The sequence below is a fragment of the Mesocricetus auratus genome, unplaced genomic scaffold, assembly GCF_017639785.1.
Source record: "Mesocricetus auratus isolate SY011 unplaced genomic scaffold, BCM_Maur_2.0 Super-Scaffold_100008, whole genome shotgun sequence".
In the NCBI taxonomy this organism is placed as follows: domain Eukaryota; kingdom Metazoa; phylum Chordata; class Mammalia; order Rodentia; family Cricetidae; genus Mesocricetus; species Mesocricetus auratus.
Window position 1 is genome coordinate 16684131 of NW_024429192.1, and position 25641 is coordinate 16709771.

The 25641-nt window shown below is 36.6% G+C and overlaps 1 protein-coding gene across 3 annotated transcripts in view; it reads left to right on the forward strand.

Annotated features, from left to right (window-relative positions):
* Nucleotides 1-25641, forward strand: part of Tmprss15 (transmembrane serine protease 15) — a 103892-nt gene that overhangs the window by 38544 nt on the left and 39707 nt on the right. For all 3 annotated transcript variants that reach the window (XM_040750556.1, XM_040750557.1, XM_040750558.1), the window contains 5 exons: nt 7591-7696; nt 7975-8125; nt 10756-10891; nt 18394-18483; nt 24846-24971. In XM_040750556.1, coding sequence (XP_040606490.1) covers nt 7591-7696; nt 7975-8125; nt 10756-10891; nt 18394-18483; nt 24846-24971 — 609 coding nt within the window. The remainder of the gene's footprint in view (nt 1-7590; nt 7697-7974; nt 8126-10755; nt 10892-18393; nt 18484-24845; nt 24972-25641) is intronic.

Consider the following 25641-nt stretch of genomic DNA (forward strand, 5'->3'; position numbering starts at 1 on the left):
AGGGAATCTGTAGTGTATAAAGATATCTTCCTATGAATAAGAGGTTAGATTCCATGTAGAAACACTAATGCTGAGGACAATATAATTTTACTAAGTAGGAAAAATAGGGCTAAGTAATTATACTGGGATGATACTACTGAGATACTAGAAGTAACACATCTGTAAAACCAGTAAGCTCAGTGAATAAATGTTACAACTTAGCTGGAATACATACTGTAAATGTTAAGAAGAAAATCACAATCACATCAGACAGCGTGTGCACTTGTATGTATTTGTGTGTTTATGTGTACATGTGTATGTATGTAGTGTCATGTGTGTATGTGCACATGTGTGTATATATGTTTATATGTGCATGTATGTGTGTGGTATGTGTATTATGTGTGTGTTTATCTGTGTATGCATATGTATCTATGTAAGTATTCACATGTGTGTATGTATAAGTGTGTATGTGTATGTATATGGGTGTATACATATATGTGTTTATGTGAGTATGTATGTGTATATATGTATATATGTGTGCCTGTATATGTATATGTGTATGTGCATACATATTTAGAGACAAATTCATTCTTTGAAATGACTTGTCAACGTCACTGATGAAAACACATTGCCGAGAGTCTTACAACATCACCACAGTGTTAAGGGACTGAAGACAGATGCTGCACATCAAACTTTGCAGGGAATTGCAAGACCTCCACATGAACCCTTCTTTTCTTCCAACACTGTGTGCTGACTTACTAGTTTCCTTTGCCACAACATTCCTTCTGGTGACAAAAACCTAGTCATTTTTATTTTGACCTCACAGACATGTAAAGCTATTTTGAATGTAGTAATGGATGTCACACCTCTGATTCAATTGCCCATTTCTGAATAATTTATCCAATGAAACATATAGCTAAAAGTCTGAGCACATGTGCTTTGTATTTTCCTTTTTATGACCTGAAGAGTGAATGGTCGACTAAATGTGAACTGTGACTGACATACAGCAAAAGGACATTGAAATTTTAGTGGTTTTCAAAATAGAAGCCTGTTTAACTCTGGCTCTTTAAACAGAAACATCATAATAATTGAAAATATGACTTATTTCCCCACTTCAATTAGATTAAATGTTTTATTAACATGACTATGTTTAATGTGTTTTCATAACAATCACCAAAAGCTCCCTTTTATTTTTTTCTTTTATTCGGTGTTTGATCCCTAAGTCATATAAAGATGCTCATAATACATCTGTGGATTAAAAATAAAACATATTTACCTTACCCGTATCACAGATCACATGTTCTATTAAAATAAAAAAATAGGCAGTTACACGAAGAGTAATTTTGGTACATGTGTATGAAAAAATGTAAAGCTTTGAGAGTAGAAATGGGACAAAAAGTACTAATTATTACATGACAATCACTTTAGATGTCATTGAAGAAGTGACATGAATCAAACTTGTAAGGAATCACAAGCCAGCACACATACACTAGACAGAGGGAGCAGAGAGAGCTAAGAGAAGAGACTGTTGGCCCCTTTGAGGAAAATCCATCGCACCCACCAGGCTGGGATGCAGTAGGATGGCCAGTGAGGCTGCTTGTCTATGAGAAAGCCCATTAGGCCTGTTAGGCTGGCGTTGTGTCTTACTGAGTAGGCTGGGTGGCTGGCCCCTGATGTCCTCCGCTCCTTCCGTCCTCGCTCCTTCTCTTCTTATTCTCTTCTTGCTCCCTCTTCCTTCCCAGATTTTTCTTCCTATTTATTATCTCTGCCTGCCAGGCCTACCTATCCTCTCTCTGCCTTTCTGTTGGCTGTTTGGCTCTTTATTAGGCCATTAGTTATTTTAGACAGGCAAAGTAACACAAGCTTTGCAAAGTTAGGCAAATGCAACATAAAAAATGCAGCACGCCTTTGCACCTTTAAAACAAATGTTCTACAGCATAAGCAAATGTAACACACCTTAAAGTAATTTTCCACAATAGGCGGGAATGCAGTAGGATGGACAGCCAGGTGTTTCTGAAGTTGGTTGTCTATGGTGCTATATTTCACGCTGAAGATAAGGAGGGACTAACTGGCTTAAGGTCCAGCACAGAGAAGTATTAGCGTACTAACCAATCGTGCGTACTAACCAATAGGACTAGCACAACTTGTGGAAGGACAAGACAGTGAGAGAGACTGTTCCAGACTGCCCACTGACCCAGGGAAGGGGTCACAGGACTTGACTCAGAGAACAGATGTGGTGAGAAGTTAGAGTCTAGCTGTAATTTAAAAAAATAGCTGCAATTAGTTATGAATAACTAATAACTATCAATTGAAAATGAAATATTATGTACCATTATAGACATATGCATGCAAATGTGCTCTTCACAGATGGCTGCTTCCAAAACACCAATGATATTTAGTATTGAAAATGATGACACATGAGTGATCTTACATAATTGTTTCCAAGGGCCTGATCCCACATGATTAAACCACTAACTCACCTGGATGAAGATTAACCCTTAGGCTGATAATCACCTTTGCCATATAAAGACATCCTGAAACAGCCAAAGAACAGGGTGACTCTTTATTTGCTCTTGTATAAAAAGAAATATATAATAATGTCTGTACCACATTTAAGCCACAGGAGTTAGATGAACATTCAGGGAATCAGTAGTACTTATTGACTGTGGCAGATATGTGTCACATAGCTGAGAGTTTTTGCTGTTAAAATGATCATTTTCCTACTTTCGTGTCATCATAATAGAGATAAAATCACTCCATTGCTATTTTAAAGAGTCTAAGTACTTTACGGGGTTGGCGGGGGGATGATTCCAGCTTGCCCACAGAGTAAATGACTGAAGAAATGAGATGGAACTGGCCAGAGTGAAGCAGGATGAGTGTCAGATGGAGACTTTAAATAGTTGGGAGGGAAATGGAGTCTCGGAAGAAAGGTATGAAGCAGGAGTTATGAAAATTAGACAAGATCAAGCAGGTCAGAACGCACCAGTGGCAGAAAGTAATGAGGGCGACTGTAGGGCTTAATAGGTCTCTCTGACTCTCATAGCTGTGATTTCATAATCTACCAGTCATTCACCTCTAGGGGCATTTTTCTTCCAACCGGCTTTTTTTTTTTTTAATGTGTCAGAGCATTGTACCTCTGAAATGCAAGAGAATTAAATCTCTCCTGCCGTTCTTCTTATCTAGGTAGGGTGCTTTTGTTCTTAGCCTTCACTTTAAATGACTCGAGAGCATAAATGGGCCAGATAAACTTTGAATTAGCATCATGTCAGGAAAGAACATCTAAGCGCTCAACTTTTTTTCACATCTTCTAAAGAATTCACTTTTGGGGGAGCCGCTGCTCTTCAATCTTTGCCCTGTCTCAGCTCCCAGAATGTCTTTGTACCTCCTAAGAGTAACGGGAATTGCAAGGTGTTGCCATCGGTGCCGGCAGTGCTTCCGCATGCTCAAAGAGGGCCTGTTGGTTCTGAACATTTGGGGCAAATGAGGTTATGTTATGAGCATAAAAAAAGACTTTGCAAATGTAGGTGTCACAAGGGCCTAGGTGGTCTTAGGTTATTTTTCTCCTCTTTTCGATACAATTCCAATAGTTTTCAGTGCTGTGAAGGGTAGCACTGGGTAGAATGGAAGTTATTTTTTTTTCCTTTTTATTTTATTTTATTTTTTTTAATTTCATTTTCCAGTTTAAATTTAGATAAGAATCAAGGTTGCTTCACAAGTCAGTTCCAGGTCCCTCTCCCATTCCCTCCCTTCCTCCCGTGCCCTCCCCCCCCCCCCCGTTATCCCCTCATTTCTCCAGGGAGGGTGAGGCCCTCCATGGGGGTGTCCATAGTGTGTCATTTCATATAGGGCAGGGCCTAGACCCTTTCCCAAGAGTTCAGGGTGAGAGTGCACCTCACATTGTTCTATTGGAGTCCAAAGTCCGTGTATATACTTGGGATGGGTACTGGTCTGCTGCCCAAGGCTCAGTAGAATCCCTAGGCCTCTTCACTGACACCCAGATTCAGGGGGTCTTGAGAATGGAAGTTATTAAAATAAAGACTGATGTCTTAGCTAGCACAAAATTTTATGGCTCCCTCCTCCATTTAGGTACATTACTTTTCTTCTCTACCCTGATTCCTTTATTTAGAAAATATTATTGATAATAATAAGAGTTGGATGTTTAAGATCTATGAACATCAGTTGTTAGGGTCTCTGGGGGCCCCCTGTGTTGAGGTCAGAGAGGGTGGAGTGCACTGTTTGGCCCTTCCAGCAGGCAGCCTCTCTGAAACCCCAGAGACAATCGGACACAACAGGCAGTCGAGTCAAGCAGGATCTCGTTTATTGTTTGACAACGAAGGCCTCTTAAAGTAAAAATCCACAGGGCAGGAAAAGCATCACCCAGTGATCTAAAGGTATTTCTATTATGTATCTAGAGTCCTGTCCCTCTTGGGCGTGGTCTGCTGCTGTGATGTCCTTATCTGGTGTGAGTTTGGACAGCCAATTGTTTTCCTTAGCAAACTCTTGAAGCATTACCACATAGCTTCCTCCCAGCTCCATCTTGTATTGGTTCTGGCTGTCAGCTTGGGCCACTCCTCTTCTGGTGGGACATGATCTGTGCTCCTCCAAATATAGTTCATCATTATGTTCTGCAAACATCAGGAAAATGCCTGACAGAGTGCCATATAATGCTAAAACTATTTTCTCTTCATAACTCAGAGGTATTTGAGAGACAATACTTGTCCATGCTTCCTAAGTTGCTGTATGAGAAGAAAACAGGTGTTTAACTATATGTATGTATGTATGTATGTATGTATGTATGTATGTGTGTGTGTGTATACATATACAATTTATTATTATTATTTTAAATATCTGCAATTCAAGCTAGCAAGAAATATACTTTCATAGTGTAATTTATATCCTTTTAAATTATCATTCTTCCCTTTTGTCTATTCTTTCTTTTTGTATTAAATTTTAGTAAATAGTACTACTGTATCACATTTAAAGAAACTGAATTCAAAAGTCTTTTTTATTAAAACTCTCAGTAATAGTTACTAAGTAGATTCAGTTATCTTATACCCACCCTAAGGCTCAGGAAGCCACTTAAGTCAACTTAGTTTTTTCTTGAAAGAGAATCCCAATTTTCTAGAAAGCACAATCATCTCCCTGGGCTGTGATATCTACATGAGCATCAGTGCATGCTCAGAATTTATAGCTCTAATTGGGTGTTGACTCGAGAGAGTTTGGATTCTGTCTATGGAGAGACAAACAGAAAAAGTGACAGGAGGAAGGGGTAAGTAAATTTTAATGACTAGAGAAAAAAGCTCATTGAGTGCTTAAATTCGCAAAATTTATTCAGTTTTCTGGCTTAAGGCTTACTCTAAGTTAATTTCAAGATATCTAAACTGCATTTCAAGAAAATTAAAGAATTATCATTTAGCCATAGAAATCCTATAAGATCATGTAAAATATTTGATGAGTCATTTCTTCTAGGACTTTAGTAACTTGTGAAAGCAAGGTAAATTGATATGAGAGCATATTAAACAGTATTTACCTAACCCAAATGAAACATACAAAAATGAACAAGATACTACTCATTTTCTCCAAATTCTTCAATAAGTACATACTACAAGCCAAGGGAACTAGTTTAATGGGTAAAGTGTTCACCAGGAAAACATAAGGTCCTGAACTAGATGCCCCAGAACCTTTGGGAAAAGTCTAGGTAGGCAGGAAAACCCATAGAAACCACTAACTTGACTCACGGGAGCTCAAAGAGTCCAAACCAACAACAAGGGAACCTGCATGTGACCAGCTGAGGCCGCTGCATATATGTGACAGTTGTGTCCTATGGTTCATATGTGGGATTCCTGGCAATGGGAGGAGGGGCTGTCCTTGGTGATTTGACTGGCTCTGGGGAACCTATTCCTCATACTGGGTTGCCTTTCACAGCCTTAATACAGGGAGAGGTGCTTGGTATTATCGCAGTTTGATGTAACATGCTTTGCTGAAGCCCATGGGAGGCCTGCCCCTTTCTGTGTGATTACAGAGAAGGGGAGATGTAAGAGACATGCAGAGAAGAGGAGGGGGGAGAAAATGGGAGAAGAAAAGTAAGGGGGGCTATGGTCAAGATGTATAATATACAAATTAACAAGATGTCATGTATCAGTTGTACAGTCAGTTCTAAATATGTTACGGCTAAATGAGCAAACAATAGACTTAAAACATTGCGCATTGTAAGTAGTAGACTGACTGAGATGGGTGAACATGGCTGAACAGAAACGCCAACATGGTGTGACAGTTGTGTTGTATGGTCTATATGTGTGTGTTTCTATTACACAATTAACAGCTACCTCGAAAAATTTCAGAGCAGTTAGACCACCTCAGCACTTATTTCTTTCTTACCATGCCCTAAGCAACTAAAAGAAGGATGAATTCAAAAGGGATTTGTCTGTGGGCTCTTAGAAAGTAGATGTGGGCACCTGTGCTATGACTCTGGAGCTGATTTTTACATAGCTTTGTGTACACAAACATAGATATAGCGAAAGTATTCATGAAATAGTACAACATATATAAGATGTGAGTAATCAGTTACTAGTATAAACTGTTAAACACATTTATTTTGTCTTGCATTTTCTAATATAAAACCAATGTATGTGCATATATTACACTTATGAGTCATTTAGCATGATTTCACCTTGATAGAACACTCATATATTCTGAATAATTTTTGCCTCATTGGTCTAAATATGTGTTTATAAGCAGTTCTACTTGTGTTTCTTTTCTTCGTATCTTATTCTTACTCTGCATATTACAAATGAATGAGATTGCATTTTATATGCAACATTGCCTATATTTTTCTCTTGAAAGGCACAGGAGAGAAGATGTTGATTTCAAGCAAACACATTTGAGTATTTCATAAAAAATGCAAAGAAATCAAATTCTATTAGTTCGATATTTCATTTGCTTTGTAGCAGTTTGCTGTATGATTCCTGCTTCTGTCTTAATACAGGAGTTTCCAACTAAGAATGAAGTAAATTCCCCTAAGAGAATGTTCAAGATATTCTTACCTAACTTCACACACTTGGAATGACTCAAATCATTGGCTTGAATAATGAATTCTAGACCAGAAAGCACTTATGTTGTATCTTGTGCTATTTCAAAAGCTTTTATAAGGATTAGCATGTGGCCTGCTCCACAGTGGTATGATTAGTTATCATTCAGAGGAATACAGAAATACAAAACCCTTATAAAATCAGGCACCTTCTTATGTAAAGATATGCAGTGTAGTCAATGGGATATAAAACCAGTGTTCTTTGGAACATTTAGCCTTCTCATCAAATGTATGCTTAAATAATTGTGTATCCCATGAGTTAACCAATCAGAGTATCTAGATACAGCCAGTCATGTGCTGATTACCTTTCAAGCTGTGAGTATATCAAGATGTATAGAAAAATAGAATTAAAGTGAGAAATCCAAAGTTGAGTGATATTTTTCTAAACAGTTTATTATGGTAGAGTCAACCATTATAGACTCAAGTCTGGTACCTTATCTATTGTGCAAAAATGCATGTACTAATGCTTCATCTTAAATATCTACCTACTTGACGCAAGTAAAAGGTCCTGGTTGTCTTTACAGGATTTTACATTTCCACACCAACTGATCAAGGATGGAGAGCGGAAAGAATGGGGCTTTCAAGCCTCTATTTAGAGCTCACTTCAGAGCCTGTCTGCCTTCATTTCTGGTATGTTTCCAGTCAGGTCCTTCACTTCTGGTAGGACATACTGAAATGCTGTCTTTGTAAATGGTTAACAGTGCTTTTGCTAGGAATTTCACTAAGATACTAAAGTTTTAGTGGATACATTATTGGTTTCCTTTTTCCAGTTGACAGAACAGCCAAGTGTTGATAGGCACCCCCTAACCCTCTTCCCCAGAAACAACCAAAGAAAATAAAAATATTTTAAATGCAAGAAATAATGTAGGAAGAACCAAAATGAACTTCTTTGCCTATTTCCAAACCAGGTATTACATGTGTTGTGAAAATGTTTACAACCTGAGCATTCATGTCAGCAGCAATGAAACCACAGACAAGACAGTTTTTCAAAGGACAGGAAATTATGGGATGAATTGGAATTACGGTCAAGTCACAATAAATGAAACAGTGGAATTTAAGGTTTGCAAAAATACATTGCAATTTCTGTTTGAATATCTTTGTGGTGGTGTGAGTATACTTTACAATGATATGATAAAATATTTTCTGGAGAAAACTTAGTATCTTTCTCTTCTTTTCTAATCTACTTTATTTTTTCTTTTAGGACACTTATTCACTGACTTAATAAATAACACTTTTGAGGAATTGTTTGTGATATTAAAATACTGCTTCTGATAGCATATAAAGCCCATAGAAAAGACAACAACTTCATCTCCCTTCATTAACACTTTCATCTATACTTCTGCCTTACCTTATTGAGCTCTACATGTTCTAGATAATTATCATTTCATAGTTGGATATCCATGCCCATCAATATCCACCAACTGACCCCACTCTGACTTAATCTCCATGGATTTCCTTTAGAAAGAAACTTTATGAGCTGTATCATTGGGAAGTCTCTGATCATTTATTCTGCATTAGGTTGAATTAATTTTTCCAGATAAGAATTTAATGTCTTCATTTCCTAAGGGTTGTTGCTATTAAAATATAGGATAATGTGCCCTATTAGCTTGACCAAATTAACAATGTCTTAATTGAATAATTTGAAAAAAGTTAGTATCACTTTTAGAAGATGTATACTTGAAGAGACAATATCATCACCAGGGACATAGTCTCCCCTCCAACATACAGCCATAATCAGTAACCCTTGTCTGCATTCTTCCTGCCATTCTTTCCTTTATGTTTTCTTATTCTAGCCTTTATTATGAAATTCTCTTTAATTTTGTTTGTTCTCTGATGATTCAAATAAGGAAAAGTGGAATAGCAAATAGAAATAAAAGAATGTGAATAAAACGAGGGAATCAGTGTTTCTGCAGACAGTTCTGGCCACAGAGGTACTTTTCCAAACTCGTAATTATCCAGGATTTTGGACTTAGCTCAACAAACAGATAGATACTGCCACATTTCACTTGCACAGTGATGATACTTTATTCATGATTTAGTGTCAATGGTTTAGTTTATTGGAGTCCTAAAGCATTGAATGTAAACTTTGAAATAAATAATTCCCATCACATGAATTTTATATAGTGTACTGTTATAATTATGTTTTGAGATACTAATCTTGGGAACATATGAACTAACATCTACCCACCCCAGATAGGGAACCCATGACAGGCCAATGTAAAGATACCAGCAAAGTCAAACTCAGCAAACCAATCAAATTCATTGGGATTATTTGTAAGAGTGAGGTTGAGGGGTACATACAAGAGCAGAAATGTCTCAAAGACAACTGCATTATACAGCATAGATGATGGGCCATAGGAGCTGGAACCTTGAAACAAACTCTTCAGTGGTTGGAGAATATCTTTTCCAGTTGACTCAGCTGATATGACCCCATCCAGGTAGCTTAGCTTGTCTGAGAGTGTCGCTCAACCGTTCTTACAACTTATAAAATCTTGAAGAGAACCAACCACGGGAACCTCATCAGTTTGAAGGAATTCTTGAATCTACTGAGTGGTCTACATCCTGAGTTTGAAAGAATTTCCCTGCAGGAAGGAATGTTTTACCTTCTAAGGAGTTTCCTTGAAAGATGGGGGAAACTCCTGCCCAGCAAGCTGTCCTTTTACTTTATGCTACTATCATCGATCCATATTGTACCTAATTTACAAATCATACTTCTCCATAGGTAAGATAACAAAGGATATACCATGATCAGCATGAGGTTTGGTGCTATTTGGAATTTCAGTCATGCAGTGGGGCTTGGAGAGTATTATTCTCCCTGGGAGAATATTAACTTTCTTTCTGGTTATGCCAGACAACTTGCTCTTATCTCTTTAAAATTTTATTTTCTCCTCTGGGAAAGGAATAAATTCACACTTATTGGAAGTGCTTCTGGTATGAGATATACAGAATGAATGGACACAGTGAATTGAATATATAATATGCTGAAAAATCAAATAAAATACTGTATATCATGTGCCTCATATAGCAAGTAACATGTAGCAAATATTTTGTTCATGCCATTATTAACCTACTGAAGACAGGAACAAAGAAATATAAATGAACACATCCACCATATCTGAGAACCTGCTGTGGTGTCTCTGACCCCAAGAACTGAGACAAGATTGTTTATGGGTCTTGAAATTAGCACCTTCATATGAAGGCCATCTCAGAACATTGAGTGTACTAGATGGACCTGAATGCTCATATTATGCTAGCCATTTTTTCTTGTCCCCCTTGCTTTCTATTTAAATGATCTAATCAGAGTATCTTCTCTTCAAGACTATAATGTACTATGAAGGAAAACAGATATTTTAACTTTTAATATAATTGGGAGGAGGCTTCTCTCTCCTAAATTATGTGTAGGCTTTATTAAGTAAAACAGAGTATGATAAAATCAGGAGAAAGATATAAATCATAAGGAAGGCATACATGCATATTTTACTAACACTTACATATAATACAAAAGCTGAGTTCTGTAGGGGTGATCCCCCAATACTATCAGGTGTGGGGACAGATTGTCCTCAAAAGAATTTATACAGGATATTTTATTACACATTTTGCAATTGTCAATACCAATTATTAAGCCATAGGAAGAACGAAGTCAGAAATTATTAGAGTGGAATAATATTATGTGCTTCTCTGAATTTCAGGTTGTGTTCAATGCTTTTAGAAACCGAGGTTGGAGTACAATAGCCCTGGATGACATAAGCCTAACAAATGGAATTTGTAGTGAGAGTATTTATCCAGAACCAACTTTGGTTCCCACCCTTCCACCAGAGCTTCCTAGTAAGTAACCCTATTACATGAATTCCCTAAATCATGAATCTATCTTGTTTTGGCTTATTTTTATTATCTCTGCCTAATAATATTTCAATGGAGAAATCAAAATAAAAATAAATTAAAGGTCATAGGAAAAATGATAGCTAGGAAAATAATATGATGAATATACAGAGTCATCTTTTATTTAGTTATTGATCATATTTAAGATATTTTAGTAATTTTCATTCTTGAATTTAATAACTTCTAATTTTTATTTCATTCTCATTAAAATAAAATTCCAATGCCACATTGGTGGTGTTGAGTATGAAGCTACTGTCTTTAGGGAAGAGTTGATGAGTTTCTAGTTGTCATTTTAGGAAAATATTTGAAATTCACAATAGCTCAGTTAAGACTGAAACACCATCTTACTTAGGGTATCTATTGCTGTGAAGAAACACCATGACCCCAATAACATTTCAAGGAAAACATTTAACTCTGATGGAGGTTTGCAGTTTCAGAGGTTTAGTCCGTTATCACGATTGAAGGGAGCATGTTGACTGGGAGTATGGTGGTATCTTGAGCATGTATGAGACCTCAAATGCCGCCTCCATAGTGGCAAACTTCCTCCAACAAAGGCTATGCCAACTCCAGCAAAGTCACATCTCCTTTGGTGTCATTTTCTTTCAAACCACCACACACCCAATTCAATTTTAGAATAAATTTGATAGCAAATATTAAGCTGAAACTTTTGCAAGAGAGCACTAACAAATGGAATATATTTACTTCCTGAAACAATGCCTCAATAAGGCTTTGAAATACCCTCCCTTGGTAGCTGCTTAGCTGAGCAAAAACTAAGTCTTTCAATCCTACCAGAACTTTTAACTCCAAAGAACAAAATGGATCTATGTCTACTTTCCTTAGGTCAAATTGAAAAGCTTAAAACCCTCATTACCATTTATCTTATCCATGTGTGAAGGAACACATCCTATTACCAGACCACTGGATTTGACAGACTATAAAAGGACAATCACAGATAAAGATACCTTATATTCCTATTGTGCTCTATTAGGTTATTTTCAGTGCAGTGCTATGTTTTGAGACAACATCCCTTTTTCTTGAGGTCATGGGAATCTGAGGGAGTCAAATAATGTATTCTGTCATATATCTGAACACTCAAACACAGAATTTCCTCTTCTAATTTTGTTTGAAACACTTAAATTAGTCACACACAAGAGCATGTATTTTTCTACATACAAACTTCAAGTTTAAACAAGACAAAACAAACAAATAAAAAGCAAAAGAGCCTGGCAAACGAGTTCAGCGTATAAAGGCATTTGCAACTTAAACTGATGACCTGAGTTTAGTTCATGGGACACACATGAAAAAGGAGAGAACTGACTCACATAGTTGTCCAGAGAGAGAGAGAGAGAGAGAGAGAGAGAGAGAGAGAGAGAGAGAGAGAGAGAGAGAGAGAGAGAGAGAGAGAGAAACTAAACATATTTGTTGTATTTGGTTTTTGTTTGTTTTGCTTTGTTTTTATTTTAAGAAGCAAACATTTCCAGTTAAATGGCTTTAACAAACCCAAAGTCCTATAAAAAAAAGCGACTGGTATTTGACATCTTTTAACAAATGAGCTGCCACTGAATAAAGATGTAGTAGTTCATACAGGACTCATGCTGTCAATCAGAATATTCGTTATATCCCACCAAAAAGTTAGTGTCCACTCTCCTTGCATGCTGACATGTTTAGATATTTCCTGAATTACACATTATTCTCATCATTCATTAAGTCTTAGATATCTACTCTACAAATCGCATTGCCAAAGAAACCTAAGAGGTGTAGGTAAGGAGTTGTGGAATTTTTTAACTCCACAAATATTTTTAAACAGTGTACTATGTATGGATAATATGTGAGAAGGCATGAGTTGCACAAGATTTAATTAAGCAAATGTGTGTATAAAAATAGCACTCCGAAATCTGAAAGACGGGAAAAGAATTTCGACACTGCTGTAAATTCTGAAAAATAAAAAGCAGAGGTTTTATTTCATTTTTTTTAGCCCTGGGGATGAACTGCAAGGCTTCTGATAAATTAGGCAGATGCGCAAGTGTGCTTCTCAACACTATTTTTTTTATCAATTTAGCCCATTGATAATTCACTGTATCTGTCTGGTTTCTAGTACCATATGAAACAACAGCAAATAAATATTACTAGACATACTGAGAATTCTTTTTGCTAACCTAATGTTTTGTCATATTCCTCTTTTTGTCATTGGAACTAAGTTTTTAGGTTAATACCAATATGAATGCAGTAATTTGGGCTTTGTGGCATCTGAATATAGGAGTCCTTTTCCATTCTGTGTGGGCTCTCAACACTTATATGACATTTTTATGCAAAATTGTATGTACAGAATTCTTAAAATCACTATTAGTTTGAAGATTGTTTATGTTTCCATAGTACAATCTCAGAGCTCTGTATTTAAGACATAAACCAAATCATAACACTTAAATTGTAAAATCTGAGATGACCTTTTTATATCATTGCACATAAAGTAAATGAATACAACATGGTTTCCCTTGTTAAAATCTATATATTCGTTTTACCATTGTGATATCTATTCTAGCTACTAAAAGAAAAATCACAATATCTCAATGTACAGAAACTTTTGCAATGGGGAAATTGTACTGTTAGAATAACCAATCTGCTTTTAATAGATAAGTTTAGAATTTTCCCAGAGTGTGTTTGTTCCGCTTTCTAAGTGGTTTACTTTGAGCCAATGTTTGTTGCAGCAAAAATATTAATTATCATCCAACTCATTCTGAACAATTTCTTCCTAATGCCTTTTGCAGATGGGTCAATGGAAGTCCTATCTGTGCAGAGCTATTCTGATTCTAGATCACTGATTTGTTTAAGCAAAAATAAAAGGAAACCATGGTTGACTAGCTAAAACCTTTCTTTCACTCTTTACAGAGCAGTTAAATAAGAAAATCTCAGACAAGTGGGTGAATAATAAAACTCTGCCCACTCCTTTCCTGAGATTTGTGTTGAGTCTAGTTTTGTGGATGTTCATAATTGCAGAGATTCCTCTACCGTCTGACCTTGTTCTCTGCTCCAGGATGATGCCTGTGATGTTTGTTGATACAATTAATTTCAATATGGGCACTGTACTTGGAGAATGTTATAAAAGCTAATATTCTGTTACACAAACATCATACCAATTTGACAAACAATGCTGAATCTCTGTGGTAAAGTACAGTACATGTAGACAAAAAGAAATCTGCACTCTAGGCCCTGGCTGATTTCTGGGGTGCTCCCCTAATTGAAAAAACCGGCTTTGGCCATTTCAATGTTCACTACTTCTAAGGTTTTTGCTTTCTCTGTCATGTTATGGTTTAAGCCATTTTTCATTTCTTAACACACAGTAAGAGTTAATTTTTTAAAAAGTTGCTAAACAAGTTGACAAGTTCTCCATGTGGAAATCAATATGCCTCTCCCTACAGACCATACTTCTATGGTGTTTGTTCATCTTAATATTCAACCCATAGTACACACAGGTATTAATTGCATTCATAGAACCCTTTCCCAAATGACCTTTTCCTATTGTTTTTTCATCACTTTAAAACAACTAGCCTCACTTAGTGTTATAGTTGGTTAGATTTATGTCAAGAACAAATGAAATATTAATTTATTTCACAATTTTAATAAAATATTTACATTATGAATAGTTATAAAAATGTCTTAAGATTGTTAACTTTTAAAAATTGGACCCCAAATTCTCATGAGAAATTTAATTGTGGATAATAACATAACTTATTAACATGTTCCATATAATATTAAAAGATTTACTGTGTCTTGCTAAAATAACAGGTGATACTTGAGAATATTAAAAATTACTTTCACATAAATTTAACATGATTTATAATTTCTCGTTACATCTGTTATTACCCCCATAAATGGGTACCAATCAGAAGCCTATTAATAATTGAAATTATGTCTTCATTTCTTATTTTATTCCACCTGTTTAATTCAAATTCTCTCATTGTGTCAGACTTGGACTCTTCTCTTCCTCACCTCCTGCACACACCTCCCTATGGACACATACCTTACAATTGTTGGCCTTAAGTAGATGTTACCACTAGAATCCCTCAAGGACATACTTCATCTTTGAAACTTCCTTGGAGAATGAGAAATCACGTGTGCAGTGAAAATTTCTACATTAGAATAGATTCATCAAATACAAACATTTGAAAGAACAGCACCTAGAAATGTCAAAAGTGAGAACCTAATCTAGCTAGGGACAGACCCTCCAGGCCAGTCAGGTCGCTTAAATCCCATTGCATGTGCAGGCATTGATTACCTAATAGCCTACCGTGACAGCAATTTCTAGAGTCGTGGCTCATCAGTCTACAGCTCTTCTGCTAAGAATCATGGGCTGCACCCCACTGTGGCAGCATTGCCATTAAAATAAGTTGTGCTGTGACACCCAAAGTGGCACATGGTGAATTTGCTTATTTCTTACAGTCATTAACATGGAGGCAGTTACAGAGGCATCTTCCGTATAAAGATCAAAGGGGTTTTACTGGTCACTTATTAGATATGAAATTATAATTTGAGTATCTTTCAAAATGGGCGTCTTAAGCACCCACCTTAAGGGAATGACTTTCCTAGGATTTTTCTTTGCAGAATAAATGCTGAGTAAACTATCTGCCTGATTAGGCTCAACAGTTAGAACTGACATTATTTTAGTTCTGGTTGTAAGTTTATTAAAGTCCAACCTATTCATCTTTCTCATGTAATATGCAGTTAAGCTTTAAATTATATAAAAATTCAAACAGGGGCCAAAATTTCAGTTATGTGTATTTGCAGTGCTTGATTTAGAAATTTTCCTACTCTTTAAGTAGAAAATGGGGAAAACAACAATGTGCACATATGAAAACACACTTGTACAAATCAGTCATTTCAAAGCATACATAAATGTACATGCTTTCATGCTCATGTACACAGCACATACATGAACATACACTTACACATGAACACATTCATAAAACACACATTCCTGAATGAAAAGCAAACACCAAGACATGTGCATTCAAATATACATATGCACAAAGATACATATACATGCACAAATTCACACACAGGGCCACACGTTCTTGTCATGTATTCATAGACACAAACATGCAGGCACATACTCAAACATAGGTAAGCACAACAGGTGTACATGTACAAACCCATACACCTTAATAATCACAGGTATATACACACAGCATACCATGAATACACAAAAACACCCATATTCACATAAACATACATACAGACATATACCCATGCAGACTGAAACACATGTAGAAGTAGTCTTTCATGAACACAGACAAACAAATGGACACACACACACACAAGTATATACACTTACATATACACTCACATGCACATATACACACATAAAAACTGAAACACAATGATGAATTGCAAACATGCACACACACATATACACACATACACAAATACACATCTGCAAGTTCACATATAAGTATATTATTCTCATAATATATACAAATACACTAATTCACACTCATGAGTATATAATGCAGACATTTAAACAAATTATACACATGCCTGTTTACCCACTTTACAAGTATATACCCATAAGTACGTACACACTCTAACATACACATAAACAAATATGCTATGCACAAAAATTTACACTCTACGCATTCATGTGAACACATATATATATACAAAAATAAGCATGCATGTCTTCTCTTGTGTACACACATGCACACATGTTTATACAACAAAACCACACACATACAAACACATGATCAACCTCACACCAGTACACAAACATATGTATCTACAAGTACAAATACATATGCAAACAGATACAAGCATATTCACACACACATTCACACACACAATCTGACCTATACAAACATACATGCATGTGTACACATTCACAAGACGTTAAGTGATTAGGTAAAGTAAAGAAGGCTGATAATGTGCATAGATTAATATTATTTAGAAAGAAGGTAAGACTGAAGGCTCTGCATGGGTAGAGTTTTCTTAATTATGCCTCTCCTATTATCATTTTCAACTTATTAAGTATATAAAATCTAGCCTCGTTTGCCTTCCCTAAAGGGGAAATGCATCATACAGTTAAATTAGGCTATTTAAAATTTGGAAATCTAGAGACAACTGACCTGAACATGGACACCAGACTAATAGTTGGAAAACCAGCACAGGACCAACCCAGAATCCCTGATCCTGGGTGTCAGTTAGGAGGTCTGAGCAATCTATGGGGCCTCTGGTAGTGGATCAGAATTTATCCCTAGCATATGAATGAATTTTGTCCCATTCCACATAGAGGAATAATCTCTCAGCCTAAACACACAGGGGAGGGCATAGGCACTGTTTCGAATGATCTGACAGACTTTGAAGATCCCCCATGAAAGGCCTCACACTCCCTGGGGAGCAAAAAGGGGATGGGATAGGGGGATGGGATAGGGGGATGATGACCGGCAAGGCAGGGCTGGAGGGAGAGGGAGCTGGGATTGAAATGTAAAACAAGATTGTTTCTAATTTATATACAAAAATCTGACAGAGAAAAAATTTGGAAATCATTTCTAAATATAGCAGTGATAACAAGGATTAAAATCTGGGTCGGGACCCTAACACATTCAGTCAATTCTTACACTGTTTTAGATTTGTTTCTAATATATAAAAAGAAAATAAAATATATTCTGTATAATAAAATGTTAACACACCTAATCATAGTCAGAACTAGAAGATGTAGGCTCTAATTTTATAATAAAATATAAGTAAGTACTGAAAAACCTAATTGTTGCAAAATGTTGAGTAACAGATCTAACAAGAAACAATACTATAAATGTTTGTTTTGTTGTTGGTTTCTTTAGGGTTGGGTGGTTGTGTTTAGGCTCTCATATAGCACAGGAAGATCTTGAATTTCAAATCTTCCTGCTCCATAATCTAAGACTGTGGATCACAGGTGTGCCATAACATGCTTTCCCTCAGAAGAATTGCAAACAGGAAGAGAAAATGTCACTCTCAGCTTACCAACTACCAAATGTTTCAATTTTTAGCAACATGTAGGCCAGTACCTTAAGAATAAACAATAGGCAAGTCTGTATTGCTAGATCGGTGACATGCCGGCACTTGCCCTTCTTCTAGGATAGTGGCCTGGATGGGATGTGTCTATTATAAATATTCATGTTTTTCTGCAGGTATGATTTTCTCTCTTGTGTTTTGCAAAATATTTCCATTGGTCAAACAAATATGAGCGATTCTAAACACTATTATAATCTCTTGGAACTTGTAAAGGAAGTAAGAATATAAAGTTTGTGAGATCATTTCTAGGAAGGACCCCGATGTACTGTCATGTTTCCCTAACAACTTACAGAACTTGCAAAATAAATCTGTCAAAACTGGCATTCTGGGGAATGTAGTTTTACAATGTCTGGCATCCAGTAGGATAAAGCAGTGTAGTTAATGACTCTTTTTTTAATCCATTTCAGCCGACTGCGGAGGACCTTTTGAACTATGGGAGCCAAATACAACATTCAGTTCTCCAAACTTTCCAGATGTCTACCCTAATCAAGCTTTCTGTGAGTCCTTTCTTTACCAGGTTACCAAGAGAAAATGTATATAACAAAGTTTTGCCCCTCTGAACGTAGTAAAGTAGTTTGTGAATTTGTCAAATGGACACAGTAACATGTCTATGTAAGAAATACTTCCTTAATTATTTCTTTCACTTTTGAGAGTATTTATAGTTACATTTCCCCACTCCTTGCTTTCTCTTCATCCAAACCCTCCCATATATCCTTCTCTGATTTCTTTCAGATTGATGGCCTATTTTTTCTTTGCTAAATTTAAAAGTGCAGGCAAAGTAATAGCATTCACTATGCAAGATTTCAGTAAATTCTCACATTTTTTACAGTGTTTTGCACTATTTCAATTCCAGAATAAAAACACAATAGTAAGGCCCGTCGGGCAGTCACTCTTGTTCCAGGTGTTTCTCTTATCAATTTCCTGGTTCATTCCTGTAATCCTTGGAGTATGTACAGAATGTTTGTGGCTTTATAGAACAAAGCCAATGCAAAGGGTCAAAACAGCCGATGTAACACTTTTCCCCTTAGGAAACACATACTAGACACAATAGAGAATACAACCAGAGTAACATGATTAGACTCCCAGCACCAATGAGAGAATAATGGGGCTATTGAAATATCTCACTCTATAGAAGGCAACCTATAAAGAAAATTACAAAAGTTGCCACTGGGCTAGTGTAACTATCTAGAGAAACAAAGATAGTTTCCGAAGTTACAGATGGTTATCTGAAGACTGCATAATCTGCATTACACATCTGCAGTCTCCATTCTGTTTTACAAAATTTATAAATCAGGAGTCATGGGCTGTGAAGCAGCCATGTTTTTTCCATGGTTCCATGTTCATGCTTAGTTAAGACTCAAATGCAGTATTGAGCAAGTATGATGAATAGAGCAATAGCAGTGAAAAGGGGATTTTAAAATGTGAGCCTCTCTTCAAAAAGAGATAGGTAGAAATTTCAAGGCGAATAGAGGTCATTAAGGCAAACAAATAGGTAGATACTAGTCTAACATGGTCTGAATGTGGAAGCAAAGCTCATCTTCCCCATACACCAACCATGCTGAAGACAGCATGGAATTATATCTTTTGTATAGAGGTTTAAAAATCTAAAACTTAGTCATTGAAACAACTAAGAGCATCTTTATTGTTTCTTTAATTTTTTATTTTTAAATTTAAATTAGAAACAAAGTTGCTTCACATGTCAACCCCAGATCCCTCTCTCTCCTTTTTCCTCCCTCCTCCCATGCCCTCACACCAGCCAACCAACACCCCCTCCCCAGTCCCCACTCCTTGCCCCCCAGAAGGGTGAGGCCCTCCATGGGGGTTGTCCATAGTCTATCATTTCATCCAGGGCAGGGCATAGACCCTCCCCCAAGAGTCCAGGCTGAATGTGCATCTCTCGTTGTTATGGGCACTCAAAGTCCATTTGTATGCCAGGGATAAATACTGACCTACTATCCAAGGCCCCATAGATTGCCTAGGCCTCCTCATTGACACGCACATTCAGGGGGTCTGGATCAGTTCCATGCTGGATTCCCAGCCATCAGTCTGAGGCCCAAGAGCTCCCCTTTGTTCAGGTCAGCTGTTTCTGAACAAGCCCAGTCTTGACCCCTATGCTCATCAGTCCTCCCTCTCTGTCTCTGGGTTCCTTGAGTTCAGCTCAGAGTTTAGCCTGGGCTCTGCCACATTGTAGTCCCCAAATAACACACAAGACGCTGTATTAATTATGAAGATGTTGGCCTTGCTTGTTTCTTACTGGCTAGCTCTGACTTAAGTATTTATCCCATAATTGTTAATCTAAGTATTTCTCTTACAGGAGAACTTTCCGGGCTTCTTATCCCTATGGCAGTTACATCTTGATTCCCTGTGTTTCTCCTTCCCAGAGTTCTCCTCAACTCCTAGTCCCACATATCTTGTTTCCCTATTGGCCAACAGTGCTTTATTGACATATACATAGGACTTCCTCCCATCATCTCCTCTTTTCTGTCTAAACAAAAAGAAAGGTCTTAACTTTAACATAGTCAAATTATATATAACAGAACATGTATCAAGCAAGAATGCAGTTACAACATTTTGTCTATCAACTTTTAGCAAGATTTAAAGAAAATATCATCCATCCCATCCTTGTGAATCCAAAGTTCTATATGTAGCTTATCTTTTATCATAACTAAGGAAAACTGTAATTGTAACTATCTGCCTTCAACTCTATCAAAGACCACAGAAGGATAATATATAAACACTAGGATTGACAGAGACATCTTGCTGCCTGAACAGTCACCCGAAATTCCTCTGTAAAGTTGGGGTATCCATCTTCAGCCCACAGGCCACAATGTGTCCAGAAGATTTCTCAGCAAAGTAGGAAATTTCAACCTGTCCATCTGCATCAGCAGTCTGTCAGTCATTTTTCTGTGTCCTGTAGAAAGTCTCGTATACTCTTCCATGAAGCAGGAACCCTGTAGGACTGTTTGAGTTCAATAGTCGCTTTCCTGTGGGTCCTGCATGTCCAGTTTATACAGTAACAGTCAAGCAGTCTAGGCAATAGCAGTTTCTTGCCCAAATGGCTAATCTTGCCATGTTGAAAGCAAACTCCATAACAAGTTTCTTTGATGCCCATCTTCCTCTCAGATATAATTGGTGCTGCCAGGAGCAGACATTTCTCATTGTCAAGAAAAGCCCTAAACCACTTTAAATGCCATTTTCTGAAGGTATTTGAAAGGTTTGAAGACTATCTATCTCAAATATATTTTGGTATATATAGAAAACCTAACTATAAGTTCTGACTATTATAAGTTACTATCTATAGTCTGTATTCAATTATGCATTACATTTTAAAAGATCAGTCTAAGCACAATTCTTAAACAAGAGGAGAAATATACATATCACAAAATTGACCTTGAATTTGTATCAATAAATGAAAAACCATACCAATACAAAGTATTCATTTCCATACCATAATCCCCTTTTTCCTTTGAAAAGAGATTGGTTGTGATCGTTAACCAATTATAAGCAACCCCATTTAAATGAAAACAAAGATTTATAAACAAGATGGGAATTAGGACATCGCTCATTCCAAACTGCTTCGTGCTGGAAGGGGGCACTGTTCATACCATGGTGATCATGACAAAACTCAGAAACCTGTATAAGTCCTTTTCATGGTCTGTAAATCTGCATCATCTTAGCTGTTTTAGATGTTGAATCACTTGGGCCATTGCTTCCGGGGTCTTGGTTCATCAAACCACAGAAGCCTGGAAAGAATCCTCAGCTTTTCATTTTCTGTAGAAACATAAACTAAACTCTTTTCCAAAGCAACATATCCTTATACTTAAATTTTGAAGTCAAGGCATTTTCAAAAGATAAGTTGAATTAATTCAGCAGCAATTATAATCAAGTGTACTTTAGCAATTGTTCCTTCCTTAGCAATCAAAAAACTGAAAAACACAATAGCGTACAGTATCCAGACTTTCTGTGTATTTTCCATTTTTACATGGCTTATTTATTTATCTATTATTATACTTTTATTTCTTTATTTATTTTCTTGAGACTGAGTTTCTCTTTGGAAATCTGCCTGCCTCTGCCTCTGGAACAATTCCTACCGGTGTGCACCACCACAGCCGGCTTCTCTACTTATTTACCACTATGCCGTTTCTTTTTCTCTCTCAATCTTACATATATTTTTAAAAACACTGTAAACCTTTAGAGGTTTTTCTTCATCCAAGTCTGACTTTACTGTAAATCTTTATGTTTTTCTGGCCACGTGTCTTATCTGTAAAACCGTGGCTGTTTAATCTGCAGTTTTTCTAAGATGGCGGGCATAAGCGTGACTCCAGCTCACTGTCTCAGTCTATGCTGACATCCAGCAAAAGTTGCTGGCTTGGAGATGTGGTCACTGCCACTTCCAGCTGTACGTACACACCTGTCAATCATTAGCAGAGCCTATTAAAAGAACCTTGTTGGGTTTTTTTTGTTTTGTTTTTGTTGTTGTTGTTGTTGTTTTTTATGCTGAGTCAGGAAGACTCCCTTAAGCGAGTCGTGTGAGTCTTTGCTTGTCAATAGCAAAACAGAGCCCACCTGAGAAAAATGTTGCTACCAAGAACCCATGCTTTTCTCCATTCTTTTGTTTCTAAAATTCCTTTAAAGCTTTTGTCATTCTGCGTGGAAATTCATGATCCAGCTTCTGATCACCATTATGTAAAGGGATAGCCTTCCCGCCAGCCTGGTTCCAGAGCCTCATCAGTCCCAAATGAACACACAGGAGGCTATATTAATTATGAAGCTGTTGGCCTTGCTTGTTTCTTACTGGCTAGCTCTGACTTAAGTATTTATCCCATAATTGTTAATCTAAGTATTTCTCTTACCGGAGAACTTTCTGGGCTTCTTATCCCTATAGCAGTTACATCTTGACTCCCTGTGTTTCTCCTTCCCAGAGTTCTCCTCGACTCCTAGTCCCACCTATATTGCTTCCCTATTGGCCAACGGTGCTTTATTAACATATACACAGGACTTTCCCCATCAGCTTTTATTTTTAATATTATAACATGATTACATCATTTTCTTTCCTTTTCCTCCTTCCAAATACTCCAATATATCCCTTCTCTCTCTCTCTTTCAAATTCATGACTTCTTTTAACATGAGTGGTTGTTACATGCAAATATATATATATACATATATATGTAAATATGTATATTAGGTTATACAAATATATCAGAATATATACTATGTATCATATACATCAGTATATACATATGTATGTGTATATGTATATATATATATAAACATATATATATATATATAAACAGTATAATGTTACTTTATGTGTTGTCAGGGAATAATCATTTGGTCATGGAAAACCAACTGGTATGCTTTTCCCAGGGAAAGACTATTTCTCTTGTTCTCAGCATTCCTTAGTTGTTTGTAGTTCTTTTATTCATCCAATGTTTACCAAGAATTTTATTTATCAAATAAACAATGTTATTGTCTAGATGGATACTCAGATAAAGGGTCAGGCATAACAAATATTCAAGATACCATTAAAATAAGAGTAAAAAGGGCATTATAGGGGGACTTGGAAACATGGCTTTCTTGACTCTTTTAAGTAAAACTCAACAACTGTTGTTAATTAAATTGGCAATATGAAGAAATTTTTCTGTGTGTTATGGGACATGAAAAATTTATAAGAAAGAAGAAGAAGCTTCCAGAAGCATGGTAGTATCAAACTGGCATTTCAGAAAAATCAATCAGTCTATATATTACAGACAGGGTGAGAAGGAAGTGTCAGTGGCATCTCCAATTAGGCCCTCAGAACTGTCAGCATCCTGTACTCTGATAGGGCAATTGTGGTGATATATGGTTTATGATCAAATAAAGCTTGCCTGAAGGATCAGAATGCAAAGCCAGCCACTTCCATAGACACTGGGCAGTGGTGGCACACACCTTTAATCCCAGGACTCAGGAGACAGGACTCAGGATCTCTGTAAGTTCAAGACCACCCAAAGACTGAATCAGTCTAAAAGAGCTCACACCTTTGATCCCAGCACTAGAGAGTACATAAGCAGCTCAGTGCAATCTCAGGGAGCAGTCTAGGATTCTGAGGCTTTCTGAAGAGCACTGCTGTCTGGAGATGCACTCTGGGGGCAGGATTGCCCCTTTTGGTCTGAGTATTGGTAGAAGTGAGAACTCCCTAGTGACGGGTTGCTTTGGTTTTGTGATCTTCAGCTTGAACCCCAATATCTACACCAGGCAATGCATGTTGAGAAGTGAATAAGAGTGAAGGGCATAGGAGGCAGGATTGAAGATATGAAGAGAGCTAGGGGTGAGTCTACAATTAGTCTAAGATGGAGAGAAGAGCCAGGAGGTTTCCAATGTGACACCGGTGTGGGTCGTGTGTGTGTGTATATGTGTGTGTGTGTATGTGTGTGTGTGTGTGTGTGTGTGTGTGTTAAATTTTAAATGGTTGTCTTCTGTGCACTGTGGGAGCTTCAGCCCCCGAGACACACACATTCAAGCACACTCACATGCACACGCACACCCACATGCACACACACACACTGAATGGAAGAAAACAAAGAAATTGAAGTAGACTATTAATACCTATTAATGTTCTTAAACTTTGTATGATAGTTATTAATCGGCTATGTAAAACCTTTGAATAAAGTATTTTATTTTGTATAAAATGAATTAATAATGGTGAGTTTATATCAAATATCATTGAATTGTTACAATACATGTTTAAGACCAAACCGATATATTACCTTTCCTAGCCCAAAATAAGACAGATCAAGGAAAATAAAAAAGACACTGGAGACGTAAAAGAAATACAAAGACATAAGCTGTAAACTAATTGTCATTATTTATTGTCTTCAAGGTGTATGGAATTTAAATGCACAAAAGGGAAGAAATATTCAACTTCACTTTCAAGATTTTGATTTAGAAAATATCAATGATGTGGTTGAAGTGAGAGATGGAGGAGAAGTTGACTCCTTGCTCTTAGGTAAGATGGAAATTTGAGTCTTATGAACATGTATGTAGTTCAAGACACTTGATGTACAGACAGAACACTTTGAAGCAGATGTAAGAACCTTACAATTTACAAAGCAAAACTGTAGTAACAGGGTAGCATGCTAATGATATTTAGTTCATTGAAAATAGATTTTTTTCTTACAGTATATTCTGATTATGATTTCTCCCCCTCCAAGTCATCCCAGAGCATGATGGATTTTCTTATGGGACATCTTTGCAATGGTGACAAGATTGTACTCCCCTAGAATATTGTTGCTAATCAGGATTGATATGTTTACAGCATAGTTCTTAAAAGTTAGCAATAGTTAACTATAAGCATGCCATATGTAACCTATTATATACTTTCTATGCATTCTGTATACACCAGGTATTTAAAGATAATTATTAAATCATTTTCTTTGATCATAAAATATAAAATTCTGTTTATTATAAATTTTAAGTCATTTTATTTTGTATTTTATCAGTTTTGCTAACTACTGTCTGCAGAAGCATTTACTTCTCAAGAGCTGAGAATCATACAAAAGTTAACCAATGTTTATTTTTCTCTATATCCATTGGCTATTACTTTGTAACTAAACATGAGAGTATTTTTGTCTGAATGACAAATACATACTAGCACATTTAAAGGTTATTGGGATGAT